The following is a 19,987-nucleotide window of genomic DNA, read 5'->3' as shown; positions in this document are numbered from 1 at the left end:
GTTGGTGTTGGAACCAAAGGCTTGTTCTTTTCTCCACAAAACAGTACAGCTGAGAATCAGCCAAGTTCTTCTATTCCTATGGATCAATATGGTCAACTCTCCACCCTGATACTGTCTCAATTACCCAGTGAACTTCTAAGTGCACGAACATCCACACACTTTGATTTATGATTCACTAATGCAGCCCATAAGAGAAGTACATACATTTAAAAGAATCGGAAAATAGAATTCTAGCTCACAAGACAAACTGTACATACCAACACAGGGTCTATATTTAGATTTATAATAGCAGAGGAAATCTGTGTAATTGTCTTTTAAAAGACAGTTTACTATGAGGGTGAATGTTAATTAACTAATAAAGTAAGTTCTTGTGCATGACAAAATGAGATTAGCTGATACAATTAAATGGTATATAATCAAATGTGCCACCAAATACAATAAACTGATATTTCCTTGCTTCCTTATAAATTTTCCTTTTATTTAGAATAATTCTTTATAAATTAAATATTCACCTTCCCACTGATTTTTGATCTGTGAAACATCCCCATAATTTGCTTGGTAAATCTGCCACCTACAGACAAAATGGAACAATGCAACTTTCTCAAGAACAAATGACACATTCTACACACTCACAGTGTAAAACTTGTTATCTGATTTATCACTTCACAACTTGTCAACTGCTAATGTGACAAGGGACAAAATATACTCCACACTTTACAAATGAAACAGCTATTTTTCAGCATTGTTGACTGCCACATGAAGGAAAACATCTTGAGCTGAGTAGGTATCCAAATGATTTAGGTATAAGGTATGGTCTCTACATGACTACATGACACATGACTAGAATATTTGAGCACGGGAGAGAAAGAAAGAAAGGAGGAAAGTGAGACTGAAATTAGTTTCCTGAAGAGAAGATACAGCAAATGGGGGGAAAGGCCCATAAACGATAATGAACATTCCCCCTCTCCTTAATCTCCTCCATCCCCCCTGTGAGAGGCCGGAGTCTGCAGCCTGCAGGAAGGATGCTGCTAATTTCCTTCTTTATTGAATTGAGCTGGACACACACGTCCTGCAGGGCTGGCCAGCCTCCTTGCCACATCCTCTGCTGCTCCACTCTCACTCTAATACTCCTCTGAGAGCCTTTTTGTTAATTCTTCTCACTACTTGTGTGATTTTGATTCTCTATTTTTCTCTGCATCTTTTCTTTTTACATATCTAAATTTTTATAACTTTGTCTCTTGATCTGTTTTACTTCATCTGCCTCTAGCATTTTACTTCCAGGTCTTCAGTATGTTTTATGTGAAGGACCACAAAAAGACACCCTGTTACATATTGTATAAAATTGAGTGCACATTTTAAGACTGATCAACATTCTGGCCTAATTCCGGATATTTATCATCCTATTAAATGTTTTTTGTTTAACACATATTTTGATTATTATACAAAAATTTGTTTGAGATCAAACAATAATCGGCAGACCGCCATGGCCCTCTAGAGATCGCAGACCTTTGGTTGAAGACCCCTGCACTAACTTATGTGTGGCATGACTTTGGCTGTTTTCAAAATTCCTAAATTTCATCTGCCCACTTACCCTGTCACATCCCATCTCAGCTGTGGTCTAAGTGGGTGGGGCATTTTCTTGCACACTTCCTGTTCCCATTCCTATTATTTTCTCTAAGTGAACGCTCACAAAGAGTGACACATGAAAACAAGGTACTGTATGCATTCAGAATGCATATTCCCAAGCATCATGAGTTTTCTTTGAAATATTGCACAGTAAATTGAAAGCAAACAATTGGAGTGCACAGGTTGATTCTATAAGGAAATCAAACTTCGGCAACACAAATCATTTCATAAGCACAATAACATAAATGGCAAACTAAATATTGAGTTTTAGGTGATGTTTGGGTACTAAAATTAGTGCCCTGCTTAAAGGTGCACTCAGTAACTTTTTGCTCATTCATCTTGGACTTACAGTGACACTTAGTGGTATGGATGCAGCATCATTCAAAATCAAAGTTTTCAGTTACAGATGCCATTGTAGAAATTCACTATTCACAATCAGCCATGATTTTTAAAAAACGTAACATTTAATACAGTATGTTGGTGACAAGCACTTCGAGTATTTTTCAGACTATATTCATTCGGCCAAAAAGATTTAGAAAACATAAAATTTAGAGAATGGTTTTGGTAAGGCTGGCCAATTGCTTCATTGCCCAGTGATGCCATTTGAAAGGTTTGAGTATAACCAGCAATAATGACTGCAAGCAAGTTTCCACTAAACAAATGTAATTAACATTGGCACAGCAAGGTGAGGAAGAGTTGAACGCATTTGTGCATGTGTGTATAAATTATTGCCTTTCTGTGTATTTTGGCACTTTGCCGGTTTTCTCACACCTCAGCTAATTATCCAGCTGCTCAGAACACTTGTTAATTAGAACAAAACTAACCACCATTCCCTCTAATATCATACCACACAAAGTCACATCCATCCACCCACCCACGAGTGGCTAATTTGGCAGGGTTAATGTCAAAGCCTATTACCAGGAGAAGATGCTTAAAGGCCATGTTTGTGAGTGCCTGAAAAACCTACCTTAGTAGAAAATGCTCAGTATTAACTTTCTGATCTTTCTTTTATAAAATAAATAATATTCTTAGTAATTTAAATGCAAACCAAAAGTACACAACCTCCAGTCAGTAATATACAAACACCCACAATGATTTCCACACCATCTAGGTGGATTAAAATGAGATGCAGCGGTCTATGCATTAAATGTACAGTGTATCATAACAGGGTATCTGCAGATTCGAAGGAATGAATGTATTTTAATTTTTTTCAGATTTTTCCCCTTTTTCTCCCAATTTGGAATGCCCAATTCCCAATGCGCTTTTAAGTCCTTGTGGTCGCGTAGTGATTCGCCTCAGTCCGGGTGGCGGAGGACGAATCCCAGTTGCCTCCGCGTCTGAGACCGTCAACCCGTGCATCTTATCACGTGGCTTGTTGAGCGCGTTGCCACGGAGACATAGCGCATGTGGAGGCTTCATGCCACCCACCGCGGCAACCACACCCAACTCACCACGTGCCCCACCGAGAACGAACCACATTATAGCGACCACAAGGAGTTTACCCCATGTGACTCTACCCTCCCTAGCAACCGGGCCAATTTAGTTGCTTAGGAGACCTGGCTGGGGTTACTCAGCACGCCCTGGATTCAAACTAGGGAGCTAGCGAACTCCAGGGGTGGTAGCCAGCGTATTTTACCACTGAGCTACCCAGGCCCCTCCAAAGGAATGAAATGTAAGACTTTTTAATGCCAAATAAAAGAAAAATGTAGACCACTTTCGCAATAAAAAAAAAAAAAAAAAAAAAAACATTAATTCATAAGCTGGTAAATACAAAACCACTGAGGCTACTTGAATGTCTCTGGACATGTTTTTATATATATATATATATATATATATATATATATATATATATATATATATATATATATATATATATATATATATATATACATATATATATATTTTATTGTGCATTTATGTCTTAAGTTAATACAACATTAAAACTCTAAATGAAATCATTAAGAATGCATGTAACCTAAAGTATGTTGCCTATATTCTCTTTAGTCACTTGCTTTCCAGCAAGACATGACACATTAGACCAATGCTTTGGCAACGTCACAGTTTATGTCAAACACAGAAGTGGTGGCAAAAACCATGTGCAAAAAATAAACTTTTATTGGATTACGTTGTTGAAAAATGATTCCGAGGGCTCTTGTTGACTGCTGTGGCTTCAAGATCATCAACAGAGCTGACTGGACTGAGGAGATCATTTCAACTCACAACTTTGCAGCATAGATTTGTTTGTTATTAACTCATATCATTATAGTAATTGTATAGCTAAGAATATGTCTGTATTTATGATGGTTTTGTGTCATACTTTCGTTTAATCCTCTAATCTGTCAAATCTAATAAATCAGCGGGCTTTCTGCCACCACTTACTGTGAATAAGAGGATTGGTCTATAGACCTTATTCACAGTAGCGCCATGTTTGATTTTTAATGGGAATGGAAACGAGGATGTGAGGGATAGACTTACCATTTCTTCAAAAGGCATGCATGGTGTAAATCTGAAAAAAGCTCCAATATCCCATCTGATTTTCCACAACTCATGTTGTCTGGAGTTTTTTGTCTACTGAGTGTCCTTGAAAATATATTTTTTTCAATGTTTTGTACACGGAACGATCCAAAAACACTTTAAACCGCAGTACATCTCATCGAAGAGACTGTACGTCTATTCCACACAGCCTTAAAAGATATTTGAGAAATATCTCAAATAAAAACTCATCAGTTACCTTAAAAATGGCCGTTTAAAGTTGACAAGATGTATTGAAAATGTTAACAGATTAAATTATGAAAGAGAAGGAGAGGGAGAGACGCTTTGCTGTTGTTTTCCCCCTGATTGGTCTGAATAACTCGCAGCATCATGCAGCTTGCTCTGTCTTGTCTGTCCGTGCGCTGTCAATGTCCTCTTTGCTCCGTGAAGTTATCACTGCATGAGAAAAGGGATGTGTGGTGTGAGAGCGTGAGAAAAGTGTCAATTACGTTGGCAGCCCTACATCTAGAGAGATGGAGATGAGAGATATAACAGGTGTAACTCTGCAGCGGAGTAGTTCTGTTAGCTTTACAATTATTGTCAAAGGTATAGTGTAAAAATAAGGAAGCGCAATGATTTGAAAGGCGCCAAAAGAACGCTCCAACCTTGCGCGCTTGCAAATTGTAACGTTGACCACTTTGTCAATTATAAGCAGGAGCGACAGTTAGAGACGCAAAATAACGCCACCTGCATTTCGGATTAACGGGTTTATGAAGGTTTATACATGTGTAACATCGTAAGTTCAGTAAAAATGCGCTTCCCTGCACGCGCTCACACTAAACTCAAGCTTCAGCTGCTAAATGCACGAGAGAGAGAGAGAGAGAGAGAGAGAGAGAGAGAGATGATTTTGACTCGCACAGATTCTGCTGTTTTTTGCGTGTCCTCTATTCACGCCCCAAAATTTAAGACCTCAGCCAATGAAATTTAAGACTTCTTGTAATTTATTTAAGATATTTAAGACTTTTTAATGCCTTCAATTTTAAAAAGTAAATTCAAGACTTTTTAAGATTTTTTAAGGACCCGCGGATAACCTGCATAAAGGGAAAACAGAAATGACCATCTGTATGAACTGTGAGAGATAGAGAGAGTTGTCCTGTACCTGCTCTTTGTTGTTTATGCATTGTAATTTCTTGTGTTTCAGGTAGGTTGTTGTGAGTGGCATGTTGTAGTCTATGAGGTCAGCAGCCAGAGAGGTTGGTTGATTGTTTTCTGGGAAAAAAATAAGAGAAAAGTGAATAGTCCTTTCATTTCTGAGTAAATATGACATTTCAGAGGTGGTTAGTAAATCTCTACTAGAGTATACATATTAATTGTGATATATTTAGAACATTTAAATATAGAAATATAAATTGTGTGTGTGTGTGTGATTACATCTAGTATGTAAATCTCAAAGGACGGTTAAGAGTTTGGAGTCTTGTGTTATTTCTGTTAGCTGTCACTAGAGTGCAGTCTTTGCCCCAGTGTTTTCTGCAAGAACGCTCCTTTCTCTTTGTCCAATTAACAATAACAAAGGCCTAATTATAAAAACATACAAATGCAAAATCACATGAATATGCATAGTACTTTAAGCCCTTTCTCCCCCACAGCTGTACTATTTCCAACCAAGGCCTCTGTAATGTTTTCAATGTCCTGTGATTGGTGTGAAAATAAAAGTGAATGTTAGTGTGAAGATCATGAAGATAATGATTCTGACGGGGAAAATAATGATGACTGATTTGGTGCTTAATTTGTGTGTGTGTGCGTGCGAGTGAGAGAGAGAGAAAGAGAGAGAGAGAGAATGTGTATTTTTGTGTGACTGTGATATGTACACACACACACACACACACACACACACACACACACGCAAAGGTTTTTATGGTCTTTGTCTGCTTTGAGTGTCTTGAAAATAAAAAGGTAAAAAAAGATTTCTACAAAAAATAAGATACAAACACAAACTGCAAGGAATTCTCCAAAAATTCCTTAATATACTTTAGAAGTGTAGAGCCATTTTTGGTCATGTGACATCCTTCTATTTATGTATTTTATCAGCTTTTAGTTTTAGAGTTAAAAGAGCCACGAAGCAACCTATTACCTGCTGATAATCCTTCTCTTTTCCTTTCTAACACAGACACAGACACTGCCCATCAGTAATGGATAAGCAGCATTGGGTAGATTACGGTACTAATGACAAATTAAACAACTTCAATTATAATCAGTAATGTAATATTTTAGATTACACTTAGGTAATGTAATCTGATTACATTTAGATTACTTATTGCATATATTGATAAAAATCTAATAATTAATTTTACATTTATTGAGTATCAATAAACATTCCTTTCATTAAACATTAGAAAACATACAAACAGAAACTTTCTATTTATCACTTGCAAATAGTTGCTGAAAGGCAACAAAAAGGTGCTTAAAGGATCATAAAAAAAACTGGAAGAAAATTATATCTTGCATGTGTTTTTCATTCTAAGAGAATTTTTGTTAGAATTGTTGTTATTTAGGAAATTAGGAATATGGATTGGACTTTTTATAAACCAGCTTTGAAATCAATAATGAAACAATGTCTCTAGATATGATTTAGAAATGTACGATTTGTACCTCCTTATAATTATTAATGAGAAGGTTTGGCCTTAACCTATGACAGATGCTTTTTCTGCCATCCTAAAACATGGGCCGAAGTGCATTTGCATGGTGCAAAAGAACAACCACGAACCATGGTAGTTTTGTAAATTTACAGTAACCAAAAAAATGTACCATGGTTATTATATTACCACCATATTACTGTACTAACACAATGATTAACTGCATTAAAACTATGGTTTCTGCCAAAAAACATGGTTACTACAATATTAGTAATACAGTGGTGCAATGTACACACAAGCGATGCCGAGCTGCGGGAACGAGTGCGACTGACAGACCCTGCCTCCAGATCAAACCCTTCTCTGCACTCCCCGACATTCACCGTGACCAAATCACTGCAATGAAATCAACCTTTATATTCATTTTTATCTATTGTATGTAGTATTAAAGGAAATATTAAGAGTGAAAACAGGAAATCAGAGGGGAAAAAGAGTGAGACAAAACACGGATTCGAACTGTGGTCACTAGGCCAACAGTACACATTCAGACACCGTCTTTACACCCCACGCCACTGCAGTGACATCTATTGGTTAGTTTGTTGTACATTTCTGTGGTTCCACCAGACTATTGGAGTGCAAATAGCTGCACTGTGTGGCAGATGCTATTTACACGGGGGTGCAAATAGACTCTCCGAATTAAAAAAGGCACTTTAAATGTTCTTACTCCAGTAATTTTGGCATTTAAAAATATTTGGAAAAAAAGAAGAATTAGAGGGATCAATAAATTATTTACTGCATTTGCCTGATTAATATGTAATCATGTAATCCATAAAAAGTAAATATAATCTGATTACGAGTATTTTAAAAATGTAATTTAGTCTAATCACAAATACTTGCTTTTTTGTAATCTGATTACATTATCCATATTTCATGTAATCTGTTACTACCCAGCACTGAAGATGAGCTGTTTGCTGTGTATTGATCAACTTAATTTTCTCATTCTCATTGATTTACCAAAACAAACAATGATATTCCTTCAAGAATAAGCTCACGACAAAAACTAACATAATAAAGATGAAAAGAAATTAGATACAAATTTAAGATAAAAATAATTCAGATGTCCATTTATATCAGACTGCTTAAAAAGACACAGTTATATGGCTCTCTGATCAACTCATCTGCTAAATACCTAACTCAGACCAAATAACTGCAAAAGTCTCACAAAAGGCTGAATTTGTTGTTTTGGCGTTAACTGCGAATAAATTGTCAGAGAGGCAGCAAAAACAGCAAGACAAATATAAAATCCTGACAAAAAACATGGATACCAACAAGCTACCATCTAAAAACAATTACTGAAGCTAACAACTCAGGTTGGCTTCACTGCTCACAGTCATGTCCCCCTTGTGTACTTGTTTGTAATGCCTGATAAGAAGTGTCGGTTACTAATCCCTGTTGTAGCTGATGATCACGTAAAAGCAGCATTACCATATCTATTTACCATACAGCACTAAATTCAATGTTTTGATATCATCACATGAAGTACTGGAAACATAAAGAGAAACATTTAATTTGGCCAATTATTGCTTTGGTTAAATCATGTGATATGTCATATATGTAGCAGAACATTAATTGATGTAATTCCACGATTAAGACAACATAAATCTTAAAGCAATAGTTTTACTACCGATTAGAATACCCAAAACAACTTTTTTCAACCAATGAAATTGTATCGGTGTCCTAGTGGGACAGCTCTTCAGGAGGACTCAACCTGAAAAAACAAACATTCAACAATTATATAGAAACACAAAGAAAGTATTCTCCTTCAAAGCACATTTTCTCAGTAGGAGAACGTTAAACAGGTGCAAGATGATGTTGAAGTATACAAAATAAATAAAAGAACAAATTAAACTAATATAAGGTCATATTTTATATTAACTTGTTTATATTAAGCATTTATGCTGTTCACATCTGTCATTCATAGAAATTATTTCAGAGCTAGGAAAAAAAGTGTGTTGATATGATTTTACCACATCCTCAACATGTGCTACAATCACAGCCTGAGTGTCAATTAAATATAGACTGAGTGTACAGTAATTAATTACTTTTAATAATTCAGCACTGAACTTTCGTACGGGCTGCTGGAGCCGAGAGGAGCAGGCAGGAGGGGGGTCTGCGCACCCCCATGGGCAAGAAATCAATTAGCTGCTCTCTTTATGAGCAACACCCAACCTAAGCCCAACACTGACACAACGCTTTGACAGTTCAGGCCTAGGAGGTGTTGTCTCTTCCTCTCGCTCAGTCTCTCTGTTTATCTCACAGCAAGCAGGATATTTGAGGCCAGATCAACTGATGGGCAGTTGGTTCTAGTGCAGACTGCTAGGTTTGTGGACGATCCATGATCACAGCTTTTCCGTAATGAATTTTGACAACAAAGAATGAAGAGTTATTCCAACCTTCATTTATTTGTGTCCCAGTGAAAATCTCCCAATTACATTCATCCCCCAATGGATTCCACCCACATTCCCTCTCTCAGTCTCTCTCGGTAGATATAATCTGGTTTCACAGGCATTTTCTTTGTAAAAGGCCTGTAATTGGGCTAATTGCAATGTGAAGGGAGGCTAGCAGTCAATCCAGTGACTGCAGCCTAATCAGAGGGTGTTTGGATCTGTGTATGTGCGTGTGGCTAGAGGGAATTTCATTAGCTTCAGGCTGGTGCAAAGGGGGTGTTGTTACAGGGTAGTAAGGGGGCAATAGGGATGAGAGGGGTTTTTCCTAACAAAGACAATGAGTAGTCCAATAAGGCATCATGAAAGTGAATATGTATGAATGTATGAGGATGAATGTATTTTGGCTTACTGGCTCTATGGAACACTTTGGAGTCACGGAAGTGTATGAAATGGCTTTAATGGAAATGTCTTGATAGATTTAAAGACCACCCTCGATGGAGTTGATACTTTATGCTATTGATACTTTTAATTGATATACCTAGATGAGCCCTTCTGTGTCACGGTGACCACGTTTTCACAAAGTAAGAGGCCATTGACACAGAACGCATTCATTACAAAAAGCTAGACAAAGCGAAATATGGAAATAAATAAAACACAGGCGTCTCGGGACATGCTTTTAAAGAATTTAACTGTTTTTTTGCGTTGAATAATGCGACATATTTTACATGATAAAAAAGATGCATTGTATTGGTCAAAAACTTCCTCTAGTGCATGTTTACATGTGTTTGGAGTCGTGTTTTTAAAAGTTGAACTGTTTTTAACTTGACAATACGTCTTAAAGCATGGCACTCATTTCACGAGAAACAGAAGAACAGCGAGATGCATTGCAACGGTCAAAGACGTCCATCTAGTGTATGTTTACATAGAAAAACTAATGGAAGGAGTCTCGAGAGAGGTTTTAAAAGCCAAGCTGTTTCTACAGTTTATAAGAGACATGTTGCAATCAGTGTTGGGTGTAATCTAATTACAAAGTGATTCATTACTATAATCAAATTACTTTAGTACAGAACGTAGAGAAACACATTACATTTCAGATTACAGTTACTGACTTTCAATAAAGATAAATACTTTCAATCACATTACTTGTGTTACACATTTCTAAAATAATACGGTCTATGTTAAATACATTTTCATTCATCCTAACATGAATTACATTAACATGTACATCTGTTTGCTTTTCGTGACAGCTGAAGGGCGTGCAACCCCTAATGAGTCTATGAACAAGGAGGAAATATAGACATTTTTATAAATTTCTGTGAACTGTTTTAGAAAGTAACTAAAAAGTAATTAGTAATGTGATTACTTTTCCAATAAATTAATCACTAAAGTAGGTATTCTGATTATCATTTTAGAGTAGCAATTAGTAATTTGTAGTAAATTCCTTTTTTGAATAACTTACCCAACACTGGTTGCAAGGTTAAAGACGTCCAACCAGTGCATGTTTACATATAAATATAAAACACCAGTGTTTCAAGACGCTTTTCTTAAGTTGAACTGTTTTAAACTTGACTGTGTCTTAAAGTGCTATACTTTAAATAAAATAAACAGAGACAGCGTTCAAAGACATCCATCCAGTGCATATTTACACAGAAAAACAGCACAGGTGGACACAAGGACGGAACAACATTACTGTAAAACAAATATAGTTCTAACCTTCACCATAAACTACCCCTAAAATCAGAGGTAAATATTGATAAATGTGTTGAAACCCCAACTCCAGCCCTTAGCCTAAACCTAAACATATCTTGAAACCTAACCCTTAAAACGTATTGGTTATAAGGAGTGTTGTTCAAGAATCAACAAGAATGTTGATCCAGCAACACATCCTACTTGGCAAAATCAACCAACCTAGACTCTAGCTTAGGTCTATAGTCTAGTCTAGGTGTGTGTGTATAATTTTGGTGTGGTACCTTTGAACTCTGCTCCACTGGGGCTGATGTGCATCCTCTTTTGACATTCTCCACAGCTCATCAGGAAACGGGTCACTGCCTCTCTGGGCAGGAACGCATACGTCTCTGCTATCTGCACACACACGCACACACACACACACACAAACACAGTTTAATCTCAAACATATTTAACTCAAAAGTATCAATCAAACCTGATCCACTGATCCTACAAACTCAAATGCTGAGTGTTTCAAGTATCAGAGCTCAGTAGTGATAGATCTTTTCTGCTTAATATCCGATTGATCTCAGTTCAGAGATGGCAAAAAGAGGATAATAATGAAAAATACAGAACAGATACCTATGCATAAGAGGAATATTGCAATTTACTAGACAACAGAGCATCCATTTTGAAAGACACGCATTATTAACAACTATCAAATCCTCCTCTACAATCAAATAAAAATATTTTTTTAAAAAAGAACAGTTTTGGATGTTTATTCACATAGACTTTTCATAAAGTTTGACGCTTTTCCTTGGTATTTCTTTTTCAGTTCTCTTTCTAATTTGTTCTTCCACAATAACTCCCTCTCTTCTCTCAATTTGTTTCCTCCACCCTTTTGCTATTAAACTGGACGAAGAAAGAGAGAACAAACCCCCACACTGAATCTCCCTCATGTCTCTCCATTCTCCCATTAGGCGCAAACAAACAAACATGGGCGGTCATGGCACAACACAAAAATGTGTGTATATTATGGTGACAGGAGTGGAACTCAGCACAGAAACCCCACTAGAGTGGCAGTGCAACAGTCAGAGAAACTGAGCTTTCTCCTTTCCAAAGCAAGCATCCTCCAGGAGAAGCAGCCATATAATTCCTGATGCGCAAGGAAAAGATCTACACTGTGGGAAGAGCCACTGCTCAGGGTCTGCCCTCTGCTAATAGACCAACAGCTGTCAGGCATGAGAGAAACAAGGAACAGCATGGAGTAAACAATGTGTGTGGGGGTGTGTGTTAGTGAATCTAAAACACATATCACAGAAAAGAACAAATGATCAAAAGAAAAACTAATAAAAGAAAGAAAGAATCAAAGAAACAAACAAAAAGAAGCAAAAAATTAATGAACGAACAAATAAACAGAATAAATAAAACAGGAAAAAGACAAATCGAAAGAAAGAAAAAAGAAAGAAAGAAAGAAAGAAAGAAAGTGTGTCAGTGTGTTATAGTAAGCATACATCCTGCCCTACAGCTTTCATTTATTGGGCAATGTGACGATTTCAAACTGAATCACCCAAAAAAATCACCGAGACCAGTGTTTCTCTCTCACAAATCACACCATGACAACAACACCACAGCAGGATCGCTGCAAACACCTTAAGCGACATACTTCTTTTCATAAGAATCACAAGGGGAATAAATCAACCTGTAAAAGTAAAGGAAACTTTAAGTGACAGACAGATACAGAGAGTGGCAAAAGGGGCCGCAACATAGGGTATTCCATCGACACTGTAAAAGATCATAAATATACTTCTGTGTCTGATCAAGTAAGAAAAAGAGAGAAGGAGAACCTAGAAGTTACTCTCTTTACTCACCGCTTTATATGTTTTCTTCTGCCCGGCATGTTTGGGTGCTTTAGCCAGGTCGGAGCTGATCTCCACGTGCATAGCATAGATAATGTCATAGAAGTCTTCCACCACAGCGACCCTCTTCAGAGAGGAGCTCTCCTGCCCCGAACCCACGTCCACACACTGCAATCAGACAAAGACAAGGAAATTCATTTTAGTTTAAACATACAACATACAACATACACTGGCCAGAACTCTGCACATACACTTTGAACTATTGTAGACCTACATTGTAGCCATTTTTCATCTGTTGCATTTTATTTATTTATTTTTGCCAGTGTGCACAGCATAAGGTTTAATAGAGCTTTAAGGGAGTTTGGGAATCCACAGGAGGGCCAACCTCATTATCACGGTAACCACTGTCGGCCCCTTGGGTAGGTGCGCAGGGCAGAAAGGTCATGTGACTTGCACAGAGGATCCTAATCAAAGTTGGAGTCACAGCGACCTGCAAGCTAGCTAACTCAAATCATTATCCACATCTTCTCCTTTTATCTCTGTTAGACCTCTCTGCTGCTCCATGCTGTGCCTGCGTCACATGCAGAGATGTTCTCCTCCAGACTTGGTCCTTCACCTCCACCACATCCCCCACTCAGACCCTTCCACCATCCAGTACAGGGCCACAGCTGCCAGGTACCATGGCAGCAAGGGACATGGTGTATGGGCAAAGCACTGTCTCACCAACCCCATTCATTTTCCGATTTAATGATAGTGGTAATAATAGGGGTTACTACACACTAGAGAAAGCTCCAACGTAGCGCTACACATATACAGTAGGAATGCATTCGATTAGATTCAAGGCCATGTAAAGAGCCAGGTCAGTTTGAAATCAAGCAAGATAAAAGCAAATTGGATTACCGAAAGCACAACAGGAAAAGTTGAGAAATGTTCTCAACGTTTGGTCGCATGATGGAGCGGCTCTTTCACAAACACTTGCAATTTTCCTCTTTCCTTGCGTCTCACCATACCATTTGAAATCAATAGATTGTCAGCGCTCACTAGTGTGTAGGAGACAAACGATTAGAGCCGGTACTAGTATGCAGTCTTTGGTGGGGCAACTTTGATCGTTTTGCCATCAGTCCAGGGGGAAGAGTGCACCTTGAATGTTTTGCTGTCAGTCAGGGTGGGGTCTTCAAAAGTTTTTGGGGGTGCCTGGGCAAATCTAGTAGCCCCCCCACCCCCCCTCCTTAGTCCCGTCCAAGCATATGATAGACTGGAAGTCATTCATTTCATTTGGAGAATCACACAGGGTCTGCAAGGAGTTCTGACCCTCTGCTGATGTGGGATTTTTGGATCCGATTTTAGCTTCAGATGTGTTAAAATATTTCATATTGTGCAACTACACAGTATGTGACCATCCAACCAGATGCTATGTATTCTAATCAAAACTATGTAAACTATGTGACCTAAACACCAGCTTATTCTGTAGAATTGACAATTGTGAATAAAGACAAGAAAAAATTTGTTACGTTGTTCAACACTGTTGCTTTCTGCAAACTTTAATATGTTCGTTGCAGCTGGTGCTCTTCAAAATGACATGTTGAGCCTCTCGTCCAATGAACATCGATATTTACTCCACTGAAATCTAATGGGAATGGTATCTACCATAGACTCCCATTGAAGCATGGCTGTTCAAAACAGCAGAATGTGTTACTTGAACGAACTACGCAATAGTGTTGTGTGCTATTTTACACTTTTATTTTCTAAAATATCGAAATGAACAAAGATTAATATTTCATTTATATAGATGTCTTTGTAAAAACTGTATATTAAACTTATCATTGCTGCATGTCTTAAGAAATTTTAGGGGAAGCCATGCTTCACGTGTAGTCTTTACGCATGGGTGCTCTTTTTCTTTCTGTATGGATAGCAGTACATTCATTATTCATTCATCCCACCATGGTGAGTAAGCAGATGATAAATGCTCTTGCTATTTCACTCCTTTACTGTAGATGCAAACAGAGCATCACATGTCTGTAAGCAATTTACAAACAAACTGCAAGTTCATTATGACTGCCACTAGGGGGCAAATTGTCATATCCGGAAGTCGCAGACAGTGAACAGGCAGCTAAACTCATATTCCACCTGCAAATCACCATGTTTAAAGTTTTATCTGTGTGAGGCAAAGGCAAGAATAGTTATATGATAAACATCAGCACAGGATTACAAATGGTGGGCACAGGGTATGATCCAACACGCAGCAAGCTGCTGCAGTAATGTGACACACAATCATACATATTTACTACTGGAGTCCACTCCACTACATTAACTTCAGGAGATAGGACACGTGCGCCAGGCTTGGCAAATGTGTGTGTGTTTATTAGAGATGCTGCTGTAGCATGATGCTTGCCCGGCCTTCACCGTTCCCCACCCCCTTTCCCAGCATTGCAGGGCACATCAGCGGCCTGGGACGATAGTGTGTGTGACAGCCGCATCCCGACCGCACGCCTATGTGGGACACATGAGGGAGGGGGTCAGTGCAGCACCTTCAGGCACAGCAGACAGGACACTCACGCTCACACACACATACACACACATGCCCACACAGGGTGCACCTCAAGGCAAAGAGGACAGGATAGAGAGAGACCCCTCTTCCTCCAATGCCTGCACAGGGTCAAAGTCACGGAACCAAGAGAGGGTAAAGCCAGACTGTCCTGTTTTGTGCCTCTCACACACACACTCGGAGTCCAACATTTGCATTTTCTTTGTGCCACTGCAATATGGCATCTTTGCTTTTTGTTTTGGTGAGATTACCATACATGCATAAGCTCAATATGCATGTATTGCGAATAAAGGCAAATAATTTTTTTGGTGCTTAAATTAGGTGACATTTTATTGCAACAAATATAAAGACATTATGACTCAAAAACTAACAAATTGCTGGAAGGCATCAAGGTACGTCCGAATCATTAGTTTAACATGCTTTCAATGGAGATGCCTCCACTGGGCCAATTTTTGAAGGCAGCATATAGTAATGTATATGTCTTCAGTGCCTATGATATACAACAATAGAGCGCAACAGTCTGGTCCTGGATGTAAAAATGCCATTCATTTTTTCCATAGGGGAATTGATTATTAACAATAACTGATGAACCTATAAAGACAAACCTACAATGTGCTCTGAGGTTGTTAACTGATGGTGTATGCTTCTGTTGAAGCCATCAGCCTGTGTTATTTCATCTTTGCTTTTAAAGAAAAATTTATTAGCAGAATTTCTGATGAAGAACTACACTATCTGTGAGTCCTGAAGAGAAACAATCGTCCAAACACAAAATCGCAGCAAATAAATCACACCAAAAGAGCTCTGCAGCGACCGCCCACTCACATGACGCACTGTTACTAATGCAATCGAGTTGGTCTCCCCACACTCTCAAACTACTTACAGTATATATTTGTATACATCTGAATATTTTGCAATGAAATCAAACTACTTTAAATTTATAGTTTTATATTTTTCCATTGTTTTTAATTCGATTACGTCATTCGAAATTTTCCATGGGATTGTAGTTCATGCCTTCATCTAAGACGTTGAGCACACAGTCTTGTACCTTTTTGTCAAATTTTCAAATACTTTGTTTCTTCAACTCAAAGTTTGTAATGTTGCGATCCACCTCAGGAGTGGATGCTTTTATGAAGGAATTTATGAAATCCCTATAGAAGAAATGAATAGGAAAAATACTTCCGGGACCAAGACAGCTGAAAAATGGGCATGCACTGTTGCGCTCTATTGTGCATGCTGTTTGCCATTTGGTTGAAAGAGTAAAAATGATGTCTGATGGAGCAGTTCAAAGCGGTCTCGGCACAGCCATTGACCAGAAAAAAAAAAGGCACTCCATGTCAAAAAGGTTGCCAACACCTGTTCTAGATCATCAGAGGTAACGTTATGGTTCCTTGGAAACCAGTTTCTTTCAGTCATGCTTTCGTACTAAAGCGCTGCATGACAAGTCATTGACTGACTGAGCAGCAAAGCAGCTGCCTTCGGTGTTGGACTAAGCAGAGGACTGCCTGAAATGGGCACAGGAACAAAATGAGAGGGTGAAAAATTAACAGAATAATTTCTTCGTTCCATTTCCACAGCTGAGCAGCTTCTGCCATTTACTGAAGTCTCACACTCTCTCTCTCCCTCCATCCTTCCAGCTATACCTCCCCCCATTCCCTCATTTCTCACATACCCCCCTCTATGAGCAGCCTGCACCTCTTACCCAGCATCTCACTGTTTTTCTCCCTCACTCCATCTCTCCTTTGCCCTTCCAGGCTCTTGTTCCCTTCAGCAGCACCAGATAATTACAGCTTTCCCTCTTTCCCTTTTAATCTCTCTCTCAACACTCTCTCCTTTCTGCCAATCTGTTTCTCTCTTGCTTCCACTCCCTGGTCCCGGACCAAACAGCCCTGTTGCTAGGAGACAAGGTGGGTCAGAGCATAAGCGGCAATAACATCGGTGGCAGTAGCTCCCCCACGTCTCCGCCTCTCTGCAAACAGAGGGATGGTGTAGGAGTTTGGTGAAGGGGAGAAGTCCTTCAGACATGTGTGCTCAGCCAAAAAGAGACAGACACCGACCCCCTCCTAACAACACCTCAAAACTAACAATAACTACACAACAGGGATGTGCAGAACTATAGTACTGTGCAAAAGTTTCAGGCACTTGTGAAAAATGTTGCATAGTGAGGATGTCTTCAAAAATAATGACATAAATAGTTTTCATTTATCAATTAACATCATACAAAGTCCAGTAAACATAAAAAAGCTAAATCAATATTCGGTGTGACCACCTTTGCCTTCAAAACAGCACCAATTCTCCTAGGTACACCTGGACACAGTTTTTCTTGGTTGTTGGCAGATAGGATGTTCCAAGCTTCTTGGAGAATTCACCATAGTTCTTCAATCTATTAAGTCTCAATTGCTTCTGTCTCTTTATGTAATCCCAGACTGAAACGATGTTCAGTGGGGGGCTTTGTGGGGGCCATGACATCTGTTGCAGGGCTCCCTGTTCTTCTATCTAATATTTTCTATTTGCAAAAGTAATGTTTGGGAGTCTAAAATGTATATTACCTATTGACACACTAAAGCTGAAGATATAATTAAACATCTTCAGACAAATGCTTTTGTGAAACATCTTATGTGCTTAAGACCTTTGCACAGTACTGTACATATTTTCAAAGTCGACTAGTCAATGGGATCTTGAAGGACTGGTCGACTAATTGGTCTTAAAGGTTTAGTTCACCCAAAGAAATGTAAATACTATCCTCATTTACTCACCCTTAAGTTGATCCAACCTGTTTAACATTCTATTTTCTTGAGGAACACAAAAGGAAATGTTAGACAGATTGTTAGCCTCAGTCACCATTTACTTTTATTCTATGGAAAAAGGATGCAATGAAAGTGAATTGTGACTGAGTGACATTCTGTCCAACATCTCCTTTTGCATTCCATGGAAGAAAAATGTCTTAAAGGTTTAGAACAACATGAGGGTGGGTAAATGATGACAAAATTGTCATTTTTGCAAACTACCCCTTTAAGGAAGCGCTGAATAATTAGGCTGTTTTCAAGATCACCTGACACAGTCAGAAGCGTTTCTTAGTGAGCGTTTACATATTGGAGGATGCATTCTTGTGTTCAGAAACAATGGAATGGAACAAAATGGAACAGAACACAGACGCCTTGAGACACATTTTAAAAATGTGTACTAATTTTAACATGACACGGCATCTTTAAAAATGTAATGCTCATCACACAAGATGCTCAGAAAACAGTGCAACACAGAAATCCATCCATGTGTATGGTGGTAGTGGCAGTGCTTTTTAAGGTGATGAACTGAAAGACACAATTTCTGCAAAAGGGTTTTTATTGTGCAAACTGTCTAATAGCTAAAGCACAGTTCACGGTCAGCATGCTAATTAGAGCAAAAATATTCAAGCAAAAACAATATTTTTATAATAATAAACTACCGTACTCAATCTCATTAAATAGACAAGTCGGTTGTTGGGTGACTAGATCTTTTGGGCAATCTCTACTACAAAATTCACAAAAAACTTACATACATCTGTACCACATGCTGAGCACAACATGCCAAATTCAAAAGTCCCTGTAAGGGGAGCAAAAAAGCCTGCTGACACTGACACAAACATTTACAGTGCTGAAATACAGCCACACCCCAAGCAACATATAGGGAGCCTGAGCAGACCAGTCTGTCCTAATTCTCAACAACAGGTTTGTACCCTCTCCAGGACAAATCCTGTCTGTTTGGCACACTTCCAACACAAAGGGAAATGTGTAGCATAGGGGCTGCATTCTGAAGGCGTTCGTGAAGAAAGGGGTTCATCTATAGCGGAGAGATGAACAGGACTGAGTGGGAGTGCAAAGAGGTTGAGTGGGTTAGCACTAATTGTGACAGGCGGTCACAGTTTATGGGCTAATCTTAGCAAATGGCTGCATAGATAAACAAACTGATGGCTAAATGATGGAGCCTGTGTGTTCACACGGACTTGTGGAACACACTAACACACACATTATTAGCTCTGTTCCAAAACCAAGTGTGTTGCCAATCTAGACAGCAGTTTAAGGCATCACAAGAGCACTCCTGACACAAAGGCCATCTGCATCCCAATAAGTTTTCATTTGAAAATGCATTGATTTTTCTCATGTTTTGACATAATGAAACAGAAAACAAAGCAAAAAAGTTTTAAAAACGAAAACAGATTAGCTTGAAGGCTGTTCCAAAAGGTTGGCAGCATAAATATGCTGCCTTCTAAGGTAACATTCACACTAAAAAGTTTTCGGTTGAAAAATCCATTTTCGGCTTCCTAACGTCATATGTTTTCAGCAGAAATAGAGAGTAATTTCGGTGGAGGAAAATGTTGTTCCACTGTGATTGAGAGGCATAAACGTGTAAAATCAATGCGTTTTCAACAGAAAGTGTACATATTTAAAGTCTAATTTTTGTCACATTCTAAGGTTGAGTCACATGAAGAATCACATGATGGAGCCAAGAGAAATGTTGATTAGAAATATACTTAACTCTACTCCAAAAAGTCAATCTAATTGAAAAAGACTATTTCACCCAAAATGTGTGTGGTATGTTTTTTATGCTTATTAGAGTAACACCAAAGTCCCTTTCAAGGCAAGTCTATCACCTTTGGCAGACATCTTTGTAACACTCCCTGGCAGCTACTTTCTATGGATACAAGTGGCAAAAAAAGTACAGCTATCTACTTGAGTGGGGAAAGACCAAAATCTTCAAAACGGTTGG

The 19,987-nt window shown here is 38.5% G+C and overlaps 2 protein-coding genes across 3 annotated transcripts in view; both read right to left on the bottom strand.

The window, feature by feature from the left end:
• The window catches only part of LOC127419409 (F-box only protein 6-like), a 312,359-nt gene that overhangs the window by 60,780 nt on the left and 231,592 nt on the right, over nucleotides 1-19,987 (bottom strand). The window lies entirely within an intron of this gene.
• The window catches only part of LOC127419401 (nucleolar protein 4-like), a 132,009-nt gene that overhangs the window by 99,944 nt on the left and 12,078 nt on the right, over nucleotides 1-19,987 (bottom strand). For both annotated transcript variants that reach the window (XM_051660745.1, XM_051660747.1), the window contains exons 2-4: nucleotides 12,712-12,867; nucleotides 11,146-11,257; nucleotides 5,258-5,367 (exon numbers count right to left, since the gene is read on the bottom strand). In XM_051660745.1, coding sequence (XP_051516705.1) covers nucleotides 5,258-5,367; nucleotides 11,146-11,257; nucleotides 12,712-12,867 — 378 coding nt within the window. The remainder of the gene's footprint in view (nucleotides 1-5,257; nucleotides 5,368-11,145; nucleotides 11,258-12,711; nucleotides 12,868-19,987) is intronic.

The sequence above is a fragment of the Myxocyprinus asiaticus genome, chromosome 28, assembly GCF_019703515.2.
Source record: "Myxocyprinus asiaticus isolate MX2 ecotype Aquarium Trade chromosome 28, UBuf_Myxa_2, whole genome shotgun sequence".
Taxonomy (NCBI): Eukaryota; Metazoa; Chordata; class Actinopteri; order Cypriniformes; family Catostomidae; genus Myxocyprinus; species Myxocyprinus asiaticus.
Note: the sequence above shows the minus strand (reverse complement) of the source record. Positions and strands in the feature narration are given on the sequence as shown.